The sequence below is a fragment of the Talaromyces marneffei genome, chromosome 5, assembly GCF_009556855.1.
Source record: "Talaromyces marneffei chromosome 5, complete sequence".
Classification (NCBI taxonomy): domain Eukaryota; kingdom Fungi; phylum Ascomycota; class Eurotiomycetes; order Eurotiales; family Trichocomaceae; genus Talaromyces; species Talaromyces marneffei.
In genome coordinates, this window is record NC_072352.1 from 2,318,873 (window position 1) to 2,335,573 (window position 16,701).

The window sequence follows — 16,701 nt, forward strand, 5'->3', positions numbered from 1 at the left end:
GGTGGATGGATGTCAATAGCAACAGGGACGAGAGGTTGAAAGGCTAGAGACTGGGAATTGAGAAATCGGGTTGATGGATTGGTAGAAGGGTTTTGTAGCAAAGGGGAAAAGGAAGACGAAATTGATAGAATGAGGAGAAGAAGAAAAAATATGGCAGGATTCGAGTGATAGATGTTGTTGGCAGAGACGGTTGAGGGATGGCGGCGCAGTCAGTAGTGACCAGCCCAGCCGTGGAGCGCCCGATTAGGCTTAGCGCGCCAACGAGTCAATTTTCTCTGAACGTTGAGGGTTTGCAGCATTTCTGCCTGAGTGGGATGACTACATGGGTATTATTGTAGTTAGAGACTATTGACTATTCGTATTACAATACTCCGTAGTCTACCAACTGTTTGGTACTCAAACGCCATTCCTTGGGTTGGCTGACTTGTTGATGGTGAAGGGCAACAACAATAGCCTTGATATCTCTGCAGATCATGTGAGGGTCAAATTTCGTTGCTATGACTGTATGACATGTGCCAGCAACACGAACATCTGTCGAGGCTTATCTTGCTCTTGTTGCTTTTGATACTGCTTACTTTGAGGATCAGCTGAACCATCTGGGCTTGCCAAGTATCGTTGCAAGTTTTGGCGTCGCTGCCTTACAGCCCTTCCATAACTACCTACCACCCTGTGGATGAGCGAGCTATCTAGATATACCTAATTGTCTGCTAAACATGGGAAAGAGAGACCTGGCCACCAGGCTGATAAGCCCTGGGGAACTAGAAGTAGTGTTCAAATGACAGAAAGTACGTTGCTGGTGGAAAACCCCCCGGATCAGCGCGACAGCCTGATCGTGATGGTTGAGTCTCGATATGGCCTGTTGAGTTAGTTCTTCATGAGACGACTGATAGGGCTTGGGAGACTTGGCTAGAAACAAAAAGAACCATTGTGTGCATCACATGACCTGAGCATGACCATCCGGGTTGTTTGTATGGGAGATTTACTACGTACTTGGTGGGCCAAGGGCCATGTGGGAACTGTATCTGTACGTGTACGATACAGTATATATTACCCGACATCGTTACATCTCTATTTGGACCATCTCTGTGTCTACCTGTATCATTCGCCGTCTGGTACTCATGCAAAGAACAATCGTACAATCCGACCATCTTTTGGGGATGACTGTACCGGATTCAAGAGATTCAGGAACGTGTTTAGAATGGCGTCGTGGTGAATTATCAAGTCGAGATATGGCTAGACCGGTTTCAAGCGGCAATCGGTGGCGCCTATGAAAAGCCTCCGTGCAAAGCATTGCTCCGTGCAGTGCTCTCTGGTGGGTTAGCGGCGAGGCGGCGACTTGCAGTCTGCAGGGCTATCTCAACCCTAATCCTGATAGCCAGCCAATCTACGATACCGGCGCCGTTAATTACACGTAATCAGTAATTCCAATACCATGGATCGGTAATCCTCTATACTGCTTGCTGTCCTTTTCTCATCCTTGGTGCTTGATCATCCTCCCTCCCTTCCGTTCTATACAAACTTGCTGCTTTCTTTTTGGTCGTCATCAGGCTCTCTGATTACGACATTGAGATTGTCTGCAAGCGATGGATCACTCTTTTACCCGTTCCCCTGCAGAGTTACTCCGCGACTTCGGTGTTTCGGAGGAGGCAGGGTTGACGCAGGATCAAGTGTTGCGCTTGCGCGAGAAGTATGGGTCAAACGGTAAGTTGCCGTATTCCTTCGTCTAACCCGTAGATTAGAAGCAATACTCAAAGAGAAACGTTCTTGGCTGACACTCTTGCACAGCTCTTGAAGAAGAGGAAGCTACCCCTCTCTGGAAACTAGTTCTCGAGCAGTTTCAAGACCAACTTGTCCTCATCCTCCTCGCTTCCGCCGCAATCTCGTTCGTTTTGGCTCTCTTTGAGGGTGGAGATGACTGGACTGCTTTCGTTGACCCGGCTGTGGTAAGCTCCCTATCCTGCTGCAATCACAACACAACATTCACTAAAAGTGCTCTTTCTGATAGATCCTCACCATTCTTATCCTTAATGCCATCGTCGGCGTATCTCAAGAAAGCAGCGCCGAAAAAGCAATTGCAGCTCTTCAAGAATATTCCGCCAATGTCACAAAGGTCGTTCGCAATGGTACACTACAAAAGCTCAAATCCGAGGAGCTCGTCCCCGGAGACATCATCCACATCGCAGTGGGTGACCGCGTTCCGGCCGACTGCCGGTTGCTGTCAATCCAAAGCAACAGCTTCCGAGTTGACCAAGCAATCTTGACCGGTGAAAGTGAAAGTGTTAGCAAGGATACCAAAGTCGTTCCGGATAAGCAGGCTGTGAAGCAGGACCAAACAAATATGCTGTTTTCTGGTACCACCGTCGTGGCTGGCCATGCAACTGCAATTGTCGTTCTTACTGGAGCTTCAACCGCTATCGGTGGCATTCATGAGAGCATCACTTCTCAGATTTCCGAGCCTACGCCTTTGAAACAGAAGCTGAACGATTTTGGCGATGTTCTTGCAAAGGTTATTACTGTCATCTGTATCGTCGTCTGGTTGATCAACATTGAGCATTTCAACGATCCATCGCATGGTGGCTGGGCAAAGGGTGCCATCTACTATCTCAAAATTGCCGTGTCTTTGGGTGTTGCCGCCATTCCGGAAGGTCTTGCTGTCGTTATCACTACATGTTTGGCATTGGGTACTCGTAAGATGGCAGCGAAAAATGCTGTTGTTAGATCCTTGCCATCCGTTGAGACATTGGGAAGCTGCAGCGTTATTTGCTCTGACAAGACAGGAACCTTGACCACCAACCAGATGAGTGTTGAGCGGGTTCTCTATTTAGATTCTACTGGACAAGGCTTTGAAGAAATTGATGTGGAGGGTACTACTTTTGCGCCAATTGGTGCACTGAAGAAAGGAGGAAAGCCGTTGAAAGATTTGGCAGTTTCATCCTCGACAATTCGTCAAATGACTGAAGTACTTTCTCTAAACAACGAGGCTACCCTGGCTTATGACCCCAAGACCGGTTATTCTTGCATTGGAGAGCCCACAGAGGGAGCTCTTCGTGTCTTAGCAGAGAAGATTGGAACCGACAACGCCGCTTTCAACGAGACCGTACGGTCCTTGCCTGCGTCTGATGCTTTACACGCCACTAGCAGATACTACGAGAAGAAACTACCGCTAAAGGCAACATATGAATTCTCTCGAGACCGCAAGAGTATGTCCGTCTTGGTCGGAGAAGGCAAAAACCAGAAGCTTTTGGTTAAAGGTGCCCCTGAATCTATCCTCGAACGTTGCTCTCATGTCCTTCTCGGCTCCGATGGTCCTCGCGTACCATTGACCAAGAGCCACATCGGTTTGATTTCTGAACAAGTAGTTGAATGCGGCAACCGGGGTCTTCGTGTCATTGCTCTAGCTATCGTGAGCGACATATCTACAAATCCACTCTTGCACACGGCCAAGACTTCAGAAGAGTATGCGCAGTTGGAGCGTAACTTGACCCTGATCGGCCTTGTCGGTATGCTTGATCCTCCTCGTCCGGAAGTAGCCAGCTCCATCCGTAAATGCCGTGAAGCTGGAATCCGAATCATTGTCATTACTGGAGACAACCGCAATACTGCCGAGTCTATTTGCCGTCAAATTGGTGTCTTTGGGGCTGATGAGAACTTGCAAGGCAAGAGTTTTACCGGCAGAGAGTTTGACGATTTGACCGACAGCCAGAAATTGGAAGCCGTCAAGAACGCATCTCTCTTTTCTCGTACTGAGCCTGCGCACAAGTCTAAGCTCGTGGATCTTCTTCAATCACTCGGCCATGTCGTCGCCATGACTGGTGACGGTGTCAACGATGCCCCAGCCCTGAAAAAGGCAGATATCGGTGTTGCCATGGGTACAGGAACAGACGTCGCCAAGCTCGCCGCCGACATGGTCCTCGCTGATGACAATTTCGCTACCATCGAAGTCGCAGTCGAAGAAGGCCGTTCCATCTACAACAACACCCAGCAATTCATCCGCTACTTGATTTCCTCCAACATCGGTGAAGTGGTATCCATCTTCTTGACCGCTGCTTTGGGATTACCCGAGGCTTTGATTCCTGTTCAGTTGCTGTGGGTGAACCTGGTTACTGACGGTCTACCGGCTACTGCGCTTTCATTCAACCCTCCCGATCACGATGTCATGCGCCGACCTCCTCGTCAGCGTGATGAAGCCCTTGTTGGCGGATGGCTTCTCTTCCGTTACATGGTTATTGGAACATACGTTGGCGCCGCCACTGTGTTTGGTTACGTCTGGTGGTTCATGTTCAACCCTGCCGGACCCCAGATCTCCTACTGGCAACTGGTCCGTCTCCCCCCTCCCTCCCAGAAATCCATTTACATCTTGTATGCTGACATGAACACAGTCCCACTTCCATAAATGCAGCGCCTCCTTCCCCGAAATCGGCTGCTCCATGTTCCACAACGACATGTCCAAATCCGCCTCGACCGTCTCCCTCTCAATCTTAGTTGTAATCGAAATGCTGAACGCAATGAACGCCTTATCATCCAGCGAATCCCTCCTCACCTTCCCGCTCTGGCAGAACCCCATGCTCGTGTACGCAATCATACTATCAATGTCGCTCCATTTCGCGATTTTGTACATCCCGTTTTTGCAAGGGTTGTTTGCCATTTTGCCGCTGGATTGGAATGAGTGGACTGCTGTGTTAGGTATCAGTGCGCCTGTTATGTATGTTCCCCCTCCTTTTCTTCTCTCTCTCCTCCTGCCTTGATACTGATAAGTGCTAATTTTGGGGGGGGGGCGATAGTCTAATCGACGAAATCCTCAAATACTTTGAGCGACGCCTTTACGACAAACGCGTTGAGCAACCGTCCTCTGAGAATCAGAATGGGAAGATTAAAGCTGCTTGATCGATTGATCGATCAACTTAGATTTTGCGATTGGTTTAATAAAAACCAAGCAAAAAAATCTCCTTATTATAGACAAGTGAGCGAAGCACCATATGTCTTAGTTCTTTCTGCTCCAGACAAGAGAAAGAAAAAAAAGAGAGAAAAAAAGAAGCGAAACAGGAAAAGACAAAAGATTGGAGAATGGTGTTGTTGTTGTTTTTTGCTTTTCTTGCATTGCATTTTTTTAAGGAAGATGGGGATGATACAACTAGATCTATAGACACCTGGTGTTTCTTCCTACCCCCTAACTTACTACCCTTCAAAGTTGAGTCATGGGGAGCATTCTAGGCATGCATTTATAGCTTATCAACCAATGTTGCTTCACTTCTGTTAACTATGTACTCTATTCTACTCTAGAATGAAGAAAAGATTGGAATATGAAGGGAATCAATTCTATATACCAACAACCTACTACAACTACAACATACATATATTATAAAATATGTGAACTTTCAACAAAAAAGAAGGAAAGAAAAAATAAAAATGTAAAAAAGGAAAACAAACAAACAGGCTCGATCCAGGCAGGCTTCAATGCTCAATGACCTCGGAAATGGATGTTCAATGTTGGATGGGGTATAAAGAAAGAGATGAATACAGAAAGTTCAAGAAGATGACGGATGGATAATACATGATGTTGAGGTTGATATTGGTGGGATGGTGAAGTATATACGGTGTCGGTTGAGGTTAAGTAGCGAGTGGAAAGGGGGGGGGGAGCATGGAAATAGATTAGGCTCTGGTAGGAGTCTTCTCTCCAGATGTGTCATCGATCATTGCTTCGGTTGACTTTGATTCATCATGTTGATTCGATGATTCTGTTTCTTCTTCGAGTGTAATCATCTTGACAGCTTCGGCAATCTCTGCCACAGGTATAAGTTCGGACACAGGTTCAATTTCGAGAACAGCAGGTTGCTCTTCTGTGGCCTCCTCCGTTTGAGGTTGGAGGATATCAGGGTGGTTCAGCGATGATGTCCGTGGTGGAATTGGGGACGAGGGATTAATTGCTAGTTCGTGAGGTACATCCCCCAAAGTCTTCGTTTCCTCATTTTCCTCCTCAACTGGCGCAAAAATTATTGTTTGATCGCCATCCTCTTCAGGTTCGATTTCAGGCTCATTAGCCGTAAAACTAGTATCTGTGACGCCAGGATCACTGAATGTGTCAACCTCCTCTATGTCCTCCTCCATATCGTCGTCTTCCTCTAGTATGATCTGACTTTTGCGCGTATGTGGTTTGACAGTTTCACTTGACGCAACCTCTCTTTGAAGTGGAGGTGAGAGATTAGGCGTCCCGAGTCCGTTTGTAAACGTCAAGTTATTAGTATGAAGCATTGGCCCCCTGAACGGTGTTCTTTTACGCCGAGCAAAAATAAATCCCGGCGATTGCGAAGGTGCTGTTGACGGACCAGCCACAGCTTCGTTGAACACAGAGTAAATGCCATGATTGTTAGGATCATTAGCATCTCGCATAGCATGCGGTGGGTTGCGTACTAGCCGGATGTTGCTAGGAAATCGAGAATTGGCATTAGGGGTAGCAGGAAGTACTTTGACAGAAGTATGCGGCGATCGGCTCATTCGTGTAGATGCAGTTGGAGTGGACATGGTATCAATACTGTTGGATGATATTGAAGAAGCCTTGGAATGTGAATGGGCGTGGTGGATACTCCTCACAGAAGAGACAGATGATGAAGTTGATTTACGCCCGCGCAAACCAACGGATGAGCGTCGATATGAACCCCGAGGAGTTAGAGGAGCAGGAGACAGTGAGTTGCGATGACTGCGAGGAGCGCGTCCATATGAGTTTCGGTGATGAGCATAAGACGCACTGTTAGGCGCGAGGCTGCTGGCATTTGATGAACGCTTGATTTGCGTCGGTGTCATGAGCGGTGCATCCGTATTCGTGGTTGATATAGCTACCTGCTTGTGCTGAGTGTCCGAGTTCTTGCCTGGACTAGATTTTGATTTTGATGACAGGCCTCCAGAGCTTTTTGGTGTTCGGGGATGAGGTGATTTGGCACGTTTTGCAGACTCGACTATCCAATGTTTGAGTGATGCCAGCTGGCTCATTAGAGAGTGTTGATTGCGTCGGCCTGTACGGCGTCTAAAGAGACCGCTAGAGTGAGAAGCCAATTCTGGCTGAGATGCACTAAGATGCAGCATGCTAGGTCGGGAAGGACGATTCTCTTTTGGCGGAGGCAGAGGACGTCGCCTAGTTGAACTCAATGACCGTATCGAGTCCTTATCAATCGGCTGCGGCGGTAATGCAATATCTAAAGCTGGAAGATTGGCGTAAGCCTCCGGTACTTTTGGGACTTCTGGGATTGAAAGTTCGGCTGGGAAAGTCAGAATCAACACCAAATATTGCATGTATTTTAACTCACGGTTCGGTAGACTGCGACGATCTCTTCTTCCCCTTGTCTGCAAAGTATCTGTTGCAACACCCTCCTCATCAACCTCAACAAGGGCGGAGATCTTTTCTAACCGGCTGCTGGCAGCGCTCAAGCGGCGCAAGCTACGAGCCTCGGCCTCCTTCTCTCTTCTTCTTTTTTCGCGTTTCTTTTCTTTCCGTTCCTCTTTTTCGATCAACAAGGCCCACCATCCAGCCAGAGCATCACACCGTTGCGCTAGAACATGCTCTATGACCTGGTCAATGTTCACACCTGCACTTTTCATACGTAGCAAAGTCGTCTTTTCTAGGGCTGTCGTAAATGGGGAGGGTCGTGGAGTTTGGAGAATAATTTGCTGCTCTAACCCATGTTCTGCGAGAAAGGGATGGTTCAAGATATCAGCCAATGTTGGACGTAAAAGAGGTCGTTTCGACAGCAAAATCTTGATCAAGGCCTGCGAGTCGTCTGGAAATTTGTCGCTAAAAACAGGATCTTCCTTGAGAATTTTTGCCTTCGTTTCTTGATCGTCATCTTCGTCATATGGGAGCTCTCCGGCTAGCAGGGCGTATAGTATAATCCCTAGGCTCCACACATCGACTTTTTCTCCCGCATATTTTTCTCCTTTGAGCATCTCCGGTGCGCTATAGCATATCGTGCCGCAAAAAGTCTGCAGGTAGCTTGCCTTGCCTTCATATTCGCGGGTGAATCCAAAGTCGCACAATTTGACGTTTCCATGTTTATCCAGCAGAATATTCTCGAGCTTCAAATCTCTATGCACGCAAGATTTGCTATGGACGTATGCGACAGCTCCGACCAGTTGTGCGAAAATTCGGCGGACCTTGTCGACGGGCAAAGGACCGTTGTTCAAAATGTAGTTGTATAGTTCATCGCCTGCGTAATCATATTAACCCTTTACTCCGACCTCCAAGCCTAGTGAAAGCATACCCGGACACCATTCCAACACTAGCCAAACCAAATTCTCCGTCACTATGACCTCGTAAAGTCGTGCGATATGAGGATGAAGGAATTGACGGTGATGATGTATTTCGCGCGCAAGATTCGAATCGTGTTTATCCGAGGATTTCAGAACGACCTAGAGGGTCAGCACATAAGCTAGATTGCGCCAGCACACTCATGTCAAACATACCTTGGAGTTATTCGTAAGCTTGTGAGTTGCGAGATAGACCTTGCCGAAGGAGCCTTTGCCAATCAGTCGTCCAAGAGAGTAATTGCCGACGCTTCGGAGGTCCGTCGAGGAAAACTCCCTGCAGAGAAAGTCAGGTGGATTGCCATGTGATATGAGGGGGACCGCTTACTGAAGTAACTCATTGTAGGAGTTGACAAGCTTTTCCTTCTGGGACAGGACCTCTGCTTTCGTCCTAGCTGCCTGCATGTGTTGTTATGGGGGGGTGGAAGCTGTGTACATGAATTGCGCTGACTGTTCCCCTTTATCTGCAAGAGAAGTGTGCAGTTTAGACGAATAGATCAGACTAGTATCGCTAATGCCATTCGGATGAAGTCTCGATAGACTGCTCGGAGATCAAGTTCGTCACAAGAAAAACAAATACCTGCGCTGATTTATTCTCTTCACGGAAAATACACGGATAGCGTAATACGGAAGTCGAGCGGCGATAACGTGATGGGGGCGAACGATCCTTAAAGTCAAGTTGCGTTGCAATGCCGGCGGAGATAACAGGGAGCGTTTGAATGAGAGTGGACACAAGAGACAAGACGTTGGACGATTTTGGCGAGCGCTCTAGATGCAAGTATATAATTCGACGAAACGTAGGGAGGCGGACAAAGGAGTTTGACGACTAGATTAAAAGAGCGTTGAGTTGGGTTGGTCGCATGTTCCGAAACTGACAGGCCGGGGTCATGTCATTGACGGAGGACGACTACTGGTACCGGTACTGTAGTTGATTGGACGGCGATTTTCTTTGATCGATTGAACGGTGATGCAAATTAGAAGAACAAGAGGGAGGGAGGGAGAGTATGGATGGTTGCAAGGTAGGACTGTAAAAGTGTCAAATAAGCAGCCAAGATGGGAAAAACACGATTAGCTTAGATGAGAGACCTCGTCGCTGATTGGCGTGGATCCAAGGGAAAAGGAAGGAGCCCAGCTGGCGCACCCAAATCAGGAAACGTGCCTTCCTTAGTCTACTCGGTGTGATTGGCTGCTCTCAGTGAAGCACTGAAAGGTACCGAAGGTTTTCTACTCCTTTACACCAGTACATAGATGATAGTACTATGGAGTGCTCATAGTACTATGTAATTTTCTAGGTCTTGGGTATTTTGGACAAGACCTAAACTAAGCCGCCTTCCACCACGGCAGCTTCTTCAGATTCTCTATCAAGCTGACCCCCGTGCACAACGCCGGATCAGCCGCTTCAAGGCCCGGCTCATTGATCAACGCCAGGCTAATCAGGCCCAGATACGCATGGTAAAGATCTAATATTACTCAATCAAGATTAGCAGCAGTCAAACAGAGTCATGCAATTGGTTTCACAAACCCGGAGCTTCTCCCACTGATTTGCCGAACCCTCCAACGATATGCTGTGTTTTGTCGAGCAGATAGTGTCGCACGTCAGAGACATCGATGAGTGGTATCTTGTCCATTATCTGGCTCAATCATCAGTACAAGAATTGAAACGACGGTACTTCCTAGAAGATACTTACACCCAATGTCCCGGTCACCCAGAAGCAGTAACAAGTGTCTGCGAGTTTGTTCAAACGACCATTGAAGCCCGCACATTTCAGCGACGCTTCATCAAGTGGCATAAAGTCTTGTAGCTTCTCAATCTGTTCACTCAAATCGATCGCTTTTGTTTCGTTCTGTGTTGGCTGTGCTGTTGGTGCTGGGTTTTCTTTAGCATCTGCTTCGTCGTCCTCCTCCTCTTCTTCCAGATCAGTCGTCTGCCTCGAAACTAGCCACCCGAGCAAAGACTGGAATCGTTCGCTTTGTGGCGAGAGAATTTCTGGCTGGTCTATAGAACCCGTTCTATGGAGTAAAGTGAGGGCCCCCATTGCGCAGTAGGTTAAGCCAGCTATCATGTATGTTAGCATACCGTTCTACTTGGCAAGGAGGAAATTCTTACCATGAGCTTCTCGGAATGGAGTCTCTCCCAGTCCCCCATCGTATGACTTATACATGTTAGCATCTATGTCAAAAATCCAGAAAAGGTGAACGACAAACCTGACAAGACTGGATATAAGCAACCAACTTCACAACATCGATATCCCTGATATCCTTCACACCCGTCCCATGTGGCCCACGTAGAAGATACCTAATTCCAGCCGCACAATAGCAAAACCTCAAATCGTCCCCGCCACTAATCTTCTCACCAACACCCAGTAAATCCCCAAAACTGCCATCGTTTCGCTGCAATTTGGGCAACCACTGCAAACACTCCCGCCTCTTGACTCTGGATAAATCATCCCCCAGCATCAGCAAGGTCTGAAGAGCCAAGAACGTAGCAGGCACATTCGCTGGATCCCATGCCTTGTTGTCGGCGGTGTGGTTTGCGTCGCCAAATTTTGTGCCTGTGAATCCCCGAAAGCCACCCTGGGGGTGTTGGCAGTGATAAACCCAGTTTATGTATTGTTGGCGTTCCTCGGGGGTTGTTACATGTTGCAGGGCACCCAATAAGTCGAGCCCGGCGATGATGAAGAAACCGAGGAGTATGCGGCCTCCGTCGCTGCTGGTGTATTGGTATGGAAGCTGGGTTTTGAGACACCGGAGAAAGTATTTTATGTGGCGTTCTTTGGTGAAAGTTGTTGACGACATGGTCACTTTTTTCCTTCCTTTCTTTCTTCTGTTTTCTGGTGTTGAGTCGTGGTGGTAGTAGTGGTGGTGGTGTTTCAATGGTTCAATCAATTGATGTTAAATATTCGAGATGTTTTCAATGTTGTGGAGTTGATGTAGATCTAGAGTTGATAGAGCAGGAAGAGGAAATAGTCAGCGACGGCCATCTATATGAGCCTCTGGAACGGCTGAAAATATAAGCTATTGTTCTTCAGAAAGCACTATTGTTCTCGATTTCATTATCCTTTCTCTGGTGAGATGGATATATTCTTTGTTTAGGAGTCCAGCCAACCAGAGAGCCTGATGACGGTGCGGGTCAATCCCACACTCCACTACGGAGCCAGTAGATAGCTTCTCCGAGACCCTTGAGGAACGCATCTTTTCACATCTCTTCAATCTAGGGTCCATTGGGTCGATTTGCTTTTTCAAAATGGCTCTCCTCTCATCCAAAACCCTCATCCAAGCGCACGCGCTATTCACATTCATCCTTTCCGTCTACCTAGTCATCTCCCCCAACGCCATCACAGACTCGGACATAATCTTCATAATCGGCGAAGCAATGCAAATCGTACGTATACCTCACCATCAAACTCACCCTGTCCAAAAAAAAAAAAGACTGAAAACTGATCGAAATACAGGACCTTGACCCCGCAATGACAACATTCCAATACCCCCTCGCAATCTGCGCGATCTTATTGACAGGCGAGGCTTTGGTCGACCTCATCATCGTTCGCAAACTGCCGCAAATCGACGATATTCTCTCCACCGTCCAACACGAGCAACGACGTACAGAAGACACGGGATTCTCGCGAATCACGCTCCAGAAACCGAAACAAAACATCAATGCGTTGACGATACAGTTGGCCACGCTATACAATGAGATCTGGACGTTTATTGCGTGCGTGAGGTTCTGTTTCTTCTTTGCGGTTTCGTTGTTTATATACACCAGTGGGGGTAATGCTGGGAAGGCAAGCTTGGAGTGGTCGGATGATGATGCTGGGCAAATCAAGTTGGGCCTGGAACAGGTTAAGAGTAGGGTTGTGTTTACGTATGCATTTGTGGAGATGATGTTTTGGTTATGGGTTTGTCCTCTTCCTGCCTTGTTTCATTTTCTTTTTCTTTCAGGGGGGTTTTTATGCTAACGATGCTGTGTATAGACACTCTCGAATGTGCGCGAGGAACGACGCGAGGTGGCTACTCGCCTGGCGCAGCAACAAGCCGCGGAGAACGAGCGGAATCTTAAGCTCTAGCCCGAAGACGAGCATGGGCAATATATAATAGACATATACAATACATTTACGCATTATAGGAGTTGGTTTGCGCAATAAACTATGAAAGCAGCTGGAGACTTTTCTGGACCCCTGAAATTTCAATTCATGACTTAAGTATGTATGTAGTAGGTATGACATTATTAGGCTACATGGCATCACAAGGACAACGCACTCACTCCGACGGCACCAGACTGGCGATCATCTAAACAAGACACATAGCAGCCAAAATGGCCGCAGCACCGACACCCGCAGCAGCAACACCATTGCTCTTGGCCATGGGGTTAGCAGCACCCGTGTGGCTTGTCGACGCGGCAGACGAGGAGGCGGTACCAGTAGCGCTGGTCATGGCGGACGTCGCAGCAGAGCTAACCGCGGAAGCAGATGTCTTTGCTGAAGGCACGGCGGTGGATGCTGCTGTTGAGGCGGCACCGGAGGGAGCGGCGCCAGTTGTCGAGGGACAAGCGGCTGCGCTGGGGAGGGAGGTAACGCCCGCACCGGCACAGAGTTGCACGGCGAATTGGAGGGTTGCTAGAGAAACAATCGTTATTAATGACTTTGTTCGTGGGGTGTTTTTTATTGGCAGAGTCTTGACTTACCTTGCTGGTCGGCGGCGTTACAGCTAGTAGCAACGCAGCAGGAGACACCGGTAATAAAGGAAGTAGCGCTGCAGATACAACGAACGTCTAGACCGCAGGAAGGAGGAATAGAGTTGGTAGCGCAGGCTTGCTGTAGGCATCACCTCGTTAGTTGGTTCTCTTCGTGTATATGAGAGAGCCAGGTACAAAAACTCACAGCACAGGGGGGAAGAGCACCAAAGTTCTGTGCAGCAACATTGACAACGCACAAGGCGAGGCCAGAGATGACGCCAGTAGTGAACTTCATGATGAAAATGGGGAGTTAAATCTCGAAAGCAGTTAAGTACTTGTCGTGACTAAGGGAAAGAAACGATGCAAGAATTAATTTCTGGGAGGGTAACACAGAAGACAGCTGCAGCTTAAAAGGAGATCAAGTCAGGCATTGCTGGCAGGGAGTGAGTCATCGGCAATTTATACCAGGGATCGACAAAGACGGTGACGGACATGGTTTGGATGAAAACCTTAGTTACAGTAGTCAAGCTCAGGCTTCAGGTTGTTTTGACCTGGTGCAAGGGCCCGAACATGTCACTATCTTGATGGTAACTTTGGGACTCGGTACTCTGTAGTACCTATAACTGAGCTACTTACTGGCTTTACGAGGACTCAAAGTAAGTTTGTTCAGTGTCACTATTTACCGGTAATATTTTCGTGCCGCGGTCTGGTATGTTCGCGTGTTCAACGATTTTGGAGTCAGAAATCAGACACATCCATAGTAAGCCGTGGTGAGTCACAGTCAAGAGAAGGGTTCACAGCGGCGTGGAGAAATGTACATGTCTGTACCCTCTGTATTATTGACTTGTAACCACATATCATGTTGTAGCAACGAGTTCCGTCCCACATATGATATGCTTATGGAGTCTCGGCTATTGAAGCTTGAAGCTGATAGTCGTCCCATTGACCAATCAATGACTCACCAACTCATCCTAAATCCGGGGTAGAGCCAATCATGGCGTCTGTTGGGCGGCTGGGTGGTGATATGTGGCAGGGTCTGAGTACAAACCAGGAGCGTTGGATGTCACAAGGCTTACTATGTATGTACGTAGTAAAGCGTCACATTGGTCGGTCTGGGACGTACCGTATTTTACATGGACCAGTAAAGTGAGCAAACCTGTTCTGCCTCGGTGCTGCATGGCTTTCTTCCCTCTTTTGTTTTAGGAAGTTTGAATTTAACCCTTGCTTAACCTTTGCTTCCCCTCTTGTCAACAACAACAACAACAACAACAACAACAAAAAGACTGCTTCCTTTCGTAGCTATCTAATGCTCGCATTACACGCACCTCCTAGACACGACAATGGGTCTGGGAATCTTGGACGATAACAAGTTGGATCATGTTCCCGGTATACCTATTTCTATACGCTTTGTGGATATACTGCCAGATAACGAGATGCTAACTAGACATAATATTTGCGACAGGAACATCCTACGTCAATGAGAACACAGATCTTACAGAAACACCATCAAACCAACAACCATGGCTGAAATACGATCGCTCTGGTCCAGTTCCTATCCTCCTCATTCCGCAACCCAGCGATGACCCCTATGATCCTTTAGTATGTTTCACCACATTCTTATCAAAGGAATGAACCCTCTTCTGACAAAAACGCAGAACTGGCCATTATGGCGCCGCGACCTAATCCTCGGCATCCTCTCCCTTGTCGCGGTTATCTGCGCCACCATGAGCCCCATCATGGCCGCCAACACCGTCACCATCGCCCTCGTCTTTAGAAAAGACTTTACGCAGGTCGCCTTGTTGACCGGTTATCATCTTCTTGGGGTTGGTCTGGCCGGCATACTATGTGTACCCACGGCAAGGATATGGGGCAAGCGCCATTTGTTTATAATTGGCAATGTATTGATGATCGTCAGTACTGCGTGGGCAGGGGGAAGTACAGGGAATTGGCGGAGTTTGGTGGCTGCGCGAGTCTTTCAGGGGTTTGCGCTGGCGCCTTTTGAGGCTTTGGTGAATGCTTGTGTTGGGGATTTGTTCTTTATGCATGTAAGTTCGCCTACCTCTCTCGCAAATTTTTGGGGATAGGTCGTTGATGGTTGGCAGGAACGCGGAAAACGGATGGCTTTTTCGAACGTTGCTCTTTTCGGCGGTGCTTTCTTGACTCCAGTCGTTGTTGGAAAGATGACGGCGACGTTAGGATGGCAGTGGTCGTTCTATTTTGTTGCTATCTTCACTGCGGCTGCATTGCCGTTTGTGTTCTTTTTCGTCCCGGAAACTGCATATCGCCGGGCTAAGAATTTGAATATGGACTATTCCAGCGATGATTCTACAGATGATGGACATGGCTCTCAGACGGATATTACCGATTCGACGTCGCGGTCGCCTGGCAACAATTCTGAGTCTGTGCAAGAGAAACCACATCCACCGGAGCCGGAAAATGAGGTTACATCAAACACTACAAATGCGCAATACTCGTACTGGCGAACACTCAGACTTTTCAATGGGAGAAAAACAGATGAGAACTTTCTCAAATTGTTTCTCCGGCCGTTTCCGCTGTTCCTCCATCCCGGAATTCTTTGGGTAAGTTTCCAAATACATGCTATTTGTCATTAGGGGTATTGACCATGATAGGCCTGCTTGACACAAGGCGTGCTGATCGGATGGACGGTATTCATCGGTGTTGTCCTGGCAGCTGTATTCCTCGGCCCGCCGTTGTGGTTCGATCAAGTAAAAACTGGCTATCTATACACCGGAGCCTTCGTTGGATCAATACTAGGCTTAGTATTTTCTGGTCTTTTGTCTGACTGGATCAACAAGCGCATGATCAAGCTCAACAAAGGCACCTACGAGCCCGAGTTTCGAATAATTCTTGTGTTTTTTCAATTACTGTTCAGTGGCATTGGACTTTACGGGTTTGGTATCACTGCAGAGAACGTCAAACGATACGGCTGGCTTATCCCAGATGTATTTTTTGCGTTTGTTGTCATGGGAATGGTGATGGGCGCCGTTTCGAGCTCATTATATATCGTGGATGCACACCGTATGTCGGATGCCACATTCAGTCTGAATCCTTACTGACTTGGACGTTTAGGTCAAATTGCGGTCGAAGCGTTCACATGCATGCTATTTTTCAAGAACATCTTTAGTTTTATCCTCACCTTCTTTGCGTACGATTGGCTCGTCGTCAAGGCAGGCTCACGCGCTCCGTTTCTTGCCATTGGCTCAATTCAAGTTGGCATCTGCCTGCTGGCGATACCCATGTGTAAGTTCACACAATCAGACTTGGAATAGCCCCGCACTGACTGATGATGATATTTAGACATTTTGGGTAAACGAAACCGATCTTTTTTTGCACGACATAATATTCTGAAAGCGCTTCATCTGTGGTGAAAGACATGATATGATACCTACCAATTTAATTCCTAATCTAATCCTTCCCATAACTACCCACTAAGTTACTAAGTTAGATATCTGTATTCATCGTCGACATGACGTAGCACAAGCCAAAGCACTGGTCGTAAAAGCTTAAATGGAGACTCTACTGAGAACTGTAGGCAGATCGACCAATCGGCTCTCGCCAATCCACAGCTCACTGAGCTTAGGGTTTCAAGCCCACATCTGTGTGGAAATCTTTCCCAAAGAGGAAGCCGGTTTGTGATGTGTGCGGTCTGATTGGCTGAGCACAGATGGATCACTAGTTCGTATCGACACTAGGCCAATAAGAGAATAGTCCCCATC

At 47.7% G+C, this 16,701-nt stretch overlaps 6 protein-coding genes across 6 annotated transcripts; 3 read left to right on the forward strand and 3 right to left on the reverse strand.

Moving 5' to 3' along the window:
- Nucleotides 1–1,583: 1,583 nt before the first annotated feature.
- EYB26_007169 (uncharacterized protein) lies at nucleotides 1,584–4,884 on the forward strand (the record flags this gene model as incomplete). Its single annotated transcript, XM_054266441.1, has 5 exons — nucleotides 1,584–1,701; nucleotides 1,786–1,943; nucleotides 2,006–4,318; nucleotides 4,380–4,702; nucleotides 4,782–4,884. The coding sequence occupies 5 exons, from the start codon at nucleotides 1,584–1,586 to the stop codon at nucleotides 4,882–4,884; spliced, it is 3,015 nt and encodes a 1,004-aa protein (XP_054122416.1).
- Nucleotides 4,885–5,649: 765 nt separating this feature from the next.
- On the reverse strand, nucleotides 5,650–8,697 carry EYB26_007170 (uncharacterized protein; the record flags this gene model as incomplete). The annotated part of the gene is made up of 5 exons (XM_054266442.1): nucleotides 5,650–7,250; nucleotides 7,299–8,195; nucleotides 8,250–8,397; nucleotides 8,452–8,569; nucleotides 8,621–8,697. 5 exons carry the CDS (start codon nucleotides 8,695–8,697, stop codon nucleotides 5,650–5,652), a joined length of 2,841 nt encoding a protein of 946 aa, XP_054122417.1.
- Nucleotides 8,698–9,612: 915 nt separating this feature from the next.
- EYB26_007171 (uncharacterized protein) lies at nucleotides 9,613–11,088 on the reverse strand (the record flags this gene model as incomplete). Its single annotated transcript, XM_054266443.1, has 5 exons — nucleotides 9,613–9,752; nucleotides 9,815–9,923; nucleotides 9,981–10,348; nucleotides 10,400–10,445; nucleotides 10,498–11,088. The coding sequence occupies 5 exons, from the start codon at nucleotides 11,086–11,088 to the stop codon at nucleotides 9,613–9,615; spliced, it is 1,254 nt and encodes a 417-aa protein (XP_054122418.1).
- Nucleotides 11,089–11,536: 448 nt separating this feature from the next.
- EYB26_007172 (uncharacterized protein) lies at nucleotides 11,537–12,356 on the forward strand (the record flags this gene model as incomplete). Its single annotated transcript, XM_054266444.1, has 3 exons — nucleotides 11,537–11,674; nucleotides 11,745–12,188; nucleotides 12,264–12,356. 3 exons carry the CDS (start codon nucleotides 11,537–11,539, stop codon nucleotides 12,354–12,356), a joined length of 675 nt encoding a protein of 224 aa, XP_054122419.1.
- A 223-nt stretch (nucleotides 12,357–12,579) lies between these two features.
- Nucleotides 12,580–13,259, reverse strand: EYB26_007173 (uncharacterized protein; the record flags this gene model as incomplete). The annotated part of the gene is made up of 3 exons (XM_054266445.1): nucleotides 12,580–12,905; nucleotides 12,974–13,103; nucleotides 13,170–13,259. 3 exons carry the CDS (start codon nucleotides 13,257–13,259, stop codon nucleotides 12,580–12,582), a joined length of 546 nt encoding a protein of 181 aa, XP_054122420.1.
- A 1,045-nt stretch (nucleotides 13,260–14,304) lies between these two features.
- EYB26_007174 (uncharacterized protein) lies at nucleotides 14,305–16,353 on the forward strand (the record flags this gene model as incomplete). Its single annotated transcript, XM_054266446.1, has 7 exons — nucleotides 14,305–14,350; nucleotides 14,427–14,563; nucleotides 14,620–15,009; nucleotides 15,067–15,543; nucleotides 15,595–16,003; nucleotides 16,055–16,225; nucleotides 16,283–16,353. The coding sequence occupies 7 exons, from the start codon at nucleotides 14,305–14,307 to the stop codon at nucleotides 16,351–16,353; spliced, it is 1,701 nt and encodes a 566-aa protein (XP_054122421.1).
- Between the last annotated feature and the right edge of the window lie 348 nt (nucleotides 16,354–16,701).